This window comes from Kogia breviceps, chromosome 2 (genome assembly GCF_026419965.1).
Source record: "Kogia breviceps isolate mKogBre1 chromosome 2, mKogBre1 haplotype 1, whole genome shotgun sequence".
In the NCBI taxonomy this organism is placed as follows: domain Eukaryota; kingdom Metazoa; phylum Chordata; class Mammalia; order Artiodactyla; family Physeteridae; genus Kogia; species Kogia breviceps.
Window position 1 is genome coordinate 28915937 of NC_081311.1, and position 8637 is coordinate 28924573.

At 41.1% G+C, this 8637-nt stretch overlaps 1 protein-coding gene across 1 annotated transcript in view; it reads right to left on the minus strand.

Moving 5' to 3' along the window:
• Positions 1-8164, minus strand: part of ABCC2 (ATP binding cassette subfamily C member 2) — a 69943-nt gene extending 61779 nt beyond the window's left edge. The window contains exons 1-2 of the mRNA XM_059054687.2: positions 8132-8164; positions 6356-6529 (exon numbers count right to left, since the gene is read on the minus strand). Of these exons, the coding sequence (XP_058910670.1) occupies positions 6356-6529; positions 8132-8164 (207 nt within the window). The remainder of the gene's footprint in view (positions 1-6355; positions 6530-8131) is intronic.
• Between the last annotated feature and the right edge of the window lie 473 nt (positions 8165-8637).

Genomic DNA, 8637 nt, shown 5'->3' on the forward strand with positions numbered 1-8637 from the left:
AGTTCTAGAGATAAGGACTTTTAAAATTAGAGGAAAGGAAATGAAAAGAATAATATAAAAATTTCTCAGAGATAAGACATGAGTCTTTAGGTTAAAAGTATAGAACCCATTGAATGAAAAAAGACCCATGTAGACACTCTTATGAAATTTCAGGACATCAAGAATAAAGAGGATAAAGCTTCTAGAGAGGATAACAAGGAATGAGAAGAATTCTAACTTGGTAGCACAGGATTTGGGGGAACAACATAGCAATATCTTCAAACTTAAAAACAAATTTTTTTTTGAAACTAGCATTCCATAGTCAGATCAACATTTTCAGAAAGCAAGAACCTAGAGACTTTATTTACTACTACTCTTTCTGAAAATTTTATTGGAAGCACTAACTCTCTTGTCTTATACAAAGGGGCATCGAGATGAGAATATAATGTACAGCATGGTGACTATAGTTTAGAACTTTCAAATATACAATACAGTACTGTTAAGAAAGTAGATATTGAGGGCTTCCCTGGTGGTGCAAGGTTAAGAATCCACTTGTCAATACAGGGGACACGGGTTCCAGCCCTGGTCCTCGAAGATCCCACATGCCGCGGAGCAACTAAGCCCACGCGCCACAACTACTGAAGCCCGCATGCCTAGAGCCCATGCTCTGCAACAAGAGAAGCCACCACATTGAGAAGCCCGCATACCACAACAAAGAGCAGCCCCCGCTCACAGCAACTAGAGAAAGCCTGCCTGCAGCAAGGAAGACCCAATGTAGCCAAAAATAAAAATAAATAAATTTATTTAAAAAAAGAAAGTAGATATTGAAAGTTCTCATTACAAGAACAAAAATTATGTAACTATGTATGGTGATGGATGTTAACTAGACGTATTGTAGTGATTATTTCAAATTCTTATGCTGTACAGCTGAAACTAATATATTGTTATATGTCAATTATGCCTCAGTTTTTAAAAAGACTATAAACTGAAAAAAAAAATCTCATTTGATCTCCAGAACTTATCTTCTAACTGCAAGTTTGTCATGCACTTGTGATCATAGAAAATACTGTATCACATACTTCAGAGTTGCTAAGAGATTAGATCTTAAATGTTCTCACACACACAAAGATAATTATGTGACATGATGGAAGTGTTAGCTAACAGTATGGTGGTAATCATACTGCAATATATAAACATATCTAATCAACACACTGTACACCTTCAACTTATACAATGTTATATGTGAATTAAGGAAGAAGAAAGGAAGAACTAGAGCCTAAAATTGATGGCAAACAAAAAAAAAAAGGAGGGGGAGGAGAGTTCTCTGATGATCCAGTGGTTAGAATTCAGGGCTTTCACTGTTGTGGCCTCAGATACAAACCCTGGTCTCAATCCCTGCTTGGGGAACTAAGGTACTACAAGCTGTGTGGCACGGCCAAATAAATAAATAAAATAAAATTGATGGCAGATTATTTTTAGGTATAAAGGTAACCTACAGAAGAACAGAACATAATCACACAAAATTAAAAGACTGAGAGAAAGAGGAAGGGAGAAAAAGGAAGCTAGCGAGTTGGGTCAATGAGCTAAATTCTTTGTCATTCATAGAGGACAGAAATAGATATTTTTTGAAGCTGATGGAGCAAGAAATACAGGTATAAACACATTATTTGCAGATATGGAGTTAACCATCAAAATAATTTTAAATGGCGGCCTCTGGAGAACAGGACTAGAAGGTAGAGGAGTGAGAATGAGTCTTTCTTTTCATTTTGTTTTTTTGTTTGTTTGTTTAGCTTTTTAAAGATAGTTAAAGGAAACATCTCAAAATGTTAACAGGAGTATGTCAGAGTGATACAATTATCAGTGATTTCCTATTTCCCTAGAGTTGACAAACTTTCTACAATAATCAAATAAACTTTCTACAATAATGCATTCTTTTTATAATCAGAAACATACATAGGTTTTTCTTAATCACAATCAGGGAAATATTGTGGTTGTTTAATGATTACCAAGTCTGTAAATAGTCTTTGCCCTTGATCTCTGAATCACTGGAGGAGTTTCAAGTGCACATGGAGTTTTCTGAACTCAGCTTCCTAAAGAGACATAATATCATTGGTATTAAAAAGGAAAGTACAGGGACTTCCCTGGTGGTGCAGTGGTTAAGAATCCACCTTCCAATGCAGGGAACGTGGGTTCGATTCCTGGTTGGGGAACTAAGATGCCAGGTGCTGAGGAGCAACTAAGCTCATGTGCCACAACTACTGAGCCAATGATCCACAACTACAGAGCCCACACACTCTGGAGCCCGTGAGCCACAACTAGAGAGAAGCCTATGTGTCACAATGAAAAATACTGCGTGCCGGGATTCCCTGGTGGCGCAGTGGTTAAGAATCCGCCTGCCAATGCAGAGGACACGGGTTTGAGCCCCGGTCCAGGAGGATCCCACATGCCATGGAGCAATTAAGCCCATGTGCCACAACTACTGAGCCTGCACTCTAGAGCCCGCGAGCCACAACTACTGAAGCCTGCGTGCCACAACCACTGAAGTCCACGTGCCTAGAGCCCGAGCTCCGCAACAAGAGAAGCCACTGCACCGCAACGAAGAGTAGCCCCCATTCACCGCAACTAGAGAAAGCCCACACACAGCAAGGAAGACCCAATGCCACCAAAAATAAATAAATATTTAAAAAGGAAAAAAAAAAAAAAGATCCCACATGCTGTGACTAAGACCCGATGCAGCCATAAATAAATATTTTTTTTTTAAAAAAAGGCAGGGCTTCCCTGGTGGCGCAGTGGTTGAGAATCCGCCTGCCGACGCAGGGGACGCGGGTTCGTGCCCCGGTCCGGGAGGATCCCACGTGCCGCGGAGCGGCTGGGCCTGTGAGCCATGGCCGCTGCGCCTGCGCGTCCGGAGCCTGTGCTCCGCAACGGGAGAGGCCACAACAGTGAGGCCCGCGTACCACAAAAAAAAAAAAAATAAAATAAAAAAAAATAAAATAAAAAAAGGCAAGGAATTCCCTGGCAGTCCAAGGGCCCAGTGCTTTCATTGACGAGGGTGTGGCTTCAATCCCTGGTCCGGGAACTAAGATCCTGCAAATCGTGTGGTGCAGCTCAGAAAAAAAAAAAGAAAGTAAAGTGTTTGGGCCATATTTAATATCTTTCCACCTCTGCACAGTCCTCCTTTTCCCAGTGCCACTCTGGCTGAACCTTCGACCCATTACAGAGGGTGTCTATTTCCATCACTTCCCTGGAAGACAAACGTCTAACTTCAGTTTCAATATTTTCAGGAACTACATCCCCCAGCAGACCATTCTACTGTCAGATAGTTATTACCATAAGAAAGTTCTTCCACCTTTGTAATGGTCTTCACAACTGAACTTATTTAAAACCCTCTCAAAGAAAAGTCAACTGATAAAGCTGTCTCAAATTTAAGTTCTTAAACTTTGGTACAGCTGAAAATAATTTACTTATCTTTGATTTTCTGTCTTTTTTAAGTTTGTATAAGAGTAAGGGATAAAAAGAGTAAATCATCCACAAAAAAATAAAAAAGGAAAGAAAGAAAGAAAGTTCTTCTGTATGTTTGGCTAAAGTCAGCTACCCTGGAACAACCTACACTGACTTACCTTGACCTTGTTCTCTGAAACTTTTCAGAATAAGCTCGGTAGTCTTCTATGTTATACTTCTACAAAGACTTGAAGATGATTCCCATGTCTCACTAGCTCAACAGTAAGTCCACTTTTGCTGCACATCTGACCTCAGCAGATCCACAACCTCCAAAACAATACTCCTCTTTTGTTACCATGGGACTAAATATGAGCTTGCTCATTCATTCATTTTTTAATTCAATTCATTCAATTACCTACTATGCACAGGGTCCTTCGGGTAAGGGTGCACCTTTAAACAAACTGGTAGAGTCTCTCACTAGCTTAGTCAAGCAAATTGACTTAGTCCAGATGAGGTAAACACTGCACTAATGACCAAACAGCAATGACAGTTCAAGAGAATCAGAGAGGAATAAACAGCCCAAAGGCAGGTTAGAACAGGAAGCGAAGAAATGAAATCAAGTTGAGGAGTGATCCAAGAAGAAAGTTCTCATAGAAGTGAATTTTTACTTTCTGAGGAATTATACTTCTGTTTCAGAGGAGAAACCAATTATTCTGAAATTTTTAAGAGGATGCTACTCTGTGCCTATCTCAGGGAGGAAGACAAGAAAAAGTATAAATTATAAATGAAGCTCCTGAAAGTATGAGCAAGGGTGAGTGGATTATTAGCTACAGGAAAAAAAAAAAAAAAAAGCGAATACATTTCTTTTTATCTACAGAGTTTTATCTATAGACATCTGTGTTTATAAAAGTTAAACAAAACATGATATATCCATAAAATGGGATATTATGGATGAGCCTCAAAGAACCTGCATGAACCTTGAAAACCTTATGCTATGTAAAACAAGCCAATAATAAAAGATCATGTATTATATGATTCCATTTGTATGAAATGTTTAGAATCGGTAAACTATAGCGATAAAGAGTATACTAGTGCTTGCTTAGGGCTAGGGTAGATGGGGAGATAGGGGTTGATAAAGAATTTCTTTTTGAGGGAAAAAAATGTTCTAAAATTGACTGTGGTGATGGTTACACATATCATGAAAATACTTTTTAAAAAGAATTGTATTTAAATGGGTGAAACTGTATGATATTATTGAGAATTATTTCTCAATAAAGTTGTTCATTAAAAGTTAATTAATAGCTATGATAAAAATGGGATACAGGGGGCTTCCCTGCCGATGCAGGGGACACGGGTTCGTGCCCCGGTCCGGGAAGATCCCACATGCCGCAGAGTGGCTGGGCCTGTGAGTCATGGCCGCTGAGCCTGTGCATTCGGAGCCTGTGCTCCGCAACGGGAGAGGCCACAACAGTGAGAGGCCCGCGTACCGAGAAAAAAAAAAAAATTAAAATTAAAAAATGGGATACTGATTTACTCATTACCCAACCTTTTCTTGGAAGCTCCAGAAAAGATAGAAGCCCTCTAACTTGACTAACCAAAAGCTCTGTCTCATCCCCAAGGGTACTGAAGCATGCTGTTCAATATTCAGTCTAACACACTCTTGACTCAATCCCTACTCCTAGAGTGCATTTAATACCAACATTCAACAAATGCGTACCAAGTGGTAGGCCCTGTGCTGGGCACTCAGGTCAGCAAGGGAGACAATAGCCCTGCTCCAAGCTCTCGCAGACTATTCTTCTACCCAGAGTAGACAAAACATACCACCACCCCACGTCAGAGTGCCAATGCAAATCCAACTTCCTTTGGCCAAATTCTTCCTTCCTTCATTTTAGACTGCAGTAACCTGAGGTCATTAGCCTGTATGCTCATAGAACACCGAATCTAATTTGCCTCTCTAAAGCCCTGTTTAATAATCAGGACAGGGGCTTCCCTGGTGGTGCAGTGATTGAGAGTCCACCTGCCAATGCAGGGGACACGGGTTCGTGTCCCGGTCCGGGAAGATCCCACATGCCGCAGAGCGGCTGGGCCCGTGAGCCATGGCCGCTGAGCCTGTGCGTCCGGAGACTGTGCTCAGCAACGGAAGAGGCCACAACAGTGAGAGGCCCGTGTACCGCAAAAAAAAAAAAAAAAAAAAAAAAATCAGGACAGATAGAAAAAAACCTAGTGAGAAGAAGCAGATGATAGATTTTAAGAGGTAGTTTTACAACCTCAGTTGAGGATCTTTCGGTTCTCACAAGACTTTCTCTGCATTAATCAGTGCAGCTGGCTGAGAGGCTCCTACCCTCATTCCTCCTGCAGCCCCTGTTCTTTCCATTATTTCCCTACTCAGTCATATCACCGTGAGCACACACCCTTCCTCCCCCTACTTTGAGCGACCATCCAGACTCAGGGTTGACTTTGGGAAAATGGAAGCCCTATTTCAGATCCAAGCCTGGGGAGAAGAGCAATGTTTGGATTGGCTGAATGGAGCAGAGGACACATTAGATAGTTCATTTTTACCTCATGGTAGATGCCAACTGAATTATAGTCTCCTGATTAATTAGAACAGCTTAAAGATAGATAATCCAGCATTTGTTTCTCAAATGCTGAAAAGACCATAACTATTCAACTGACTGATTACTCATCATTGGTGTTTCCAGAGTCCAATATCCATAAAATTTAAGAGTCATATTTCTTATGCAAGAATCAAAGTAACTTAACTAAGAAGTACGGCAGGAGGCCAATGAGGCATAGGACAGGTGGAGACAGGGACATCTAGAGCATGGCTCTACCTGGAAAAGCTGGTTAAAGACAGGGAAGAAGACACTTGAACCACCAAGAAAATGTCTCTATTGTGTATCACAAAATTAATTAGAAAATAATGGGGTTCCCATACCTGCTTAGCAAGGTAGAGTTTGGTTATAGAAGATTTCTTGGTCCTGGATCTATACACATAGAGAAGCTGCCAAGGGGCCAGGAGCCAAAGGAAGCCCAAGGGAATCCACACCAGAACAGTTTGCTCAAAACAAAGTGGCAGGTCCACCTCCGGGCTATCCAGGAATGAGGAATTCTGGGGGACCAAAATGGAATGATTGTTGGATACATGCATTTGAAAAAAGAATACCAGCCCCCAGCCCACACCCATCCCTACCCTTGCTTCCAAACAATTTTAACCCAGTTCTATATCCATATTTAGCCTGACCCTTTAACTAGCTGTATTTTCCTACTCAACTCCATTGATATAAATTCACCATTAAGTGTCATTTAGTGACTTTTCTAACCAATGCACCCTCTAAAAACCTTTCTTTCTGTGATTCTAAGTGAATTTCTCCACCACCTATTATGATTTAATTTCACCACCACATTTGCCAAGTTGTGGGAAGAAGAGGGACCATTCCTCAGCCCAAAGGGGAGAACAGTCCTGGGATATAAAAACTTCTTATTCTAGTTTTTAGCATTGATTGAACTCACTGGCAGACACTCAAACCTAACCTGCAGGTAGCAGAATGCTTAGTCACACTTTGGCAATTAATCTCCTATAGCCCTAGGGGCTTAAGTCAGATCGTGAAGAGGCCTTAGGTATAGGAGCAGCAGTGGCACATTGGAGGCAAGGCTTATTCCCAGCAAGTCTTCTACTGGTCTTTGCATTCTGCAATAAATAGAAGTATCTTGTGAGGTGAAGGTGGGGCACCAGTTCTTACATCTGAGTCATGTGAGAGTAGATTATTCTCTTCTTACAAATATTTTTTGCTTTGTTCAGCTGTTTGCACAGACTCTTTAAAGACTGTGGTGCCCTGACCAAGATGACCTGTCAGGTGATTCTCAGAAAGCATTCTCTTGAGATGGCCTGGTGAGATCCTGGGGCATGTTAAGCCCCACCTTCCCACGGTATACGTGTCCTGGCCCCGAGGGCCTTGGGTCCAGGTTCTTTCTAGGATGGGAAGTGCTGTCCACGTGCTCTGCTATCTCATTCCTGCTCTTCTCCTCTCTCCATAAAATTATCTTAACTTTAGAATTCAGAAGAATTACCTAAGATAGTTAAACCAGTTTAACAAGCACTCCAGATGATTCTGATCCTAGGAGTCTGCAGACCACACTTCCTCAAAATCCCTAAATTTCTATTCCACTAAACCATTTGGTACTGATGCTCGCTGTTTTGAATTCTCTGCTTTAATGGTTCAAAAATTGTTTCAGTGCTCAGGATGCCCAAATTTGCATCCCTAGCCTCAACTTCTAGTCAATCACTAATTGCCAGTTCCTCTAGAACATATCAGTATTATTTCAACATCAACATTTCTCAGCAAGACTCAATCAAAAACCTTCTCTTTGTCCTCATACTCCACAAACAACAATTCCCCTTCCTAACACTGATGAAATTGGAAGCCTTTCCCATATTTCTCTTTAGAGAAGGCAATTTTGCAGCTACCTAGTCCGAGAAAAGAGTGTGAGATACAATAAACATATTTTAGAGCAGAAATAAATTATCTCTCCCACATAGAATATCCTAGGGAGATATTATGACTTATCTTAAAAAAAAAAAAAAAGAAACCCTGAACTTTAGACCAACTGCACATCTAACTTTTCTAGTTCTTATTAGTGGTCACTTTAGGCTAATCTACTACTTGTTCCGAGTTGAGAAGAGTCAACAGTGAGGACAAGTGTAATTTCTTACCCAAAAAGTAGAGTTGCAGAACTTCTCCAGCATGATTCCTAGATCACTTCTGGAATGAAGACTCTTGTATGACTGTGTTGTTTCTTACTTACTCTTTTCCTCAGAGAAGGTAGAAGGCAAGTAGCAACATGTTATCTCCCATTCTGATGTTCTGATGTTCCAAAGGCAGGCCTTCTGACCTTTCATCCCAACAATTTAATCGTTAACCTTGCTGAGACACATATTTACATTACCCCAGTGGATAGACATGTGACTGAAGAGCCCCAGGGACAGGTAGACACACCAGTTCCCACAGTACCAGAAGCCTCTGTAGATGGGTTCATACTTAAAAGGAACCACTGAAAGATGTCAGCAGATCTCGCTGACAAATCAGGAGTTGGGGAGCCTTTCTTTCTCCTGAGGACACATGACCTAAACAGAGAAGCATCAATGGAGGGGCATGTACCCCTAAACGTGCCACTGCACTTCTGTCTTGAGACCTTAGAGTTCACAGAAATGTGAAATAT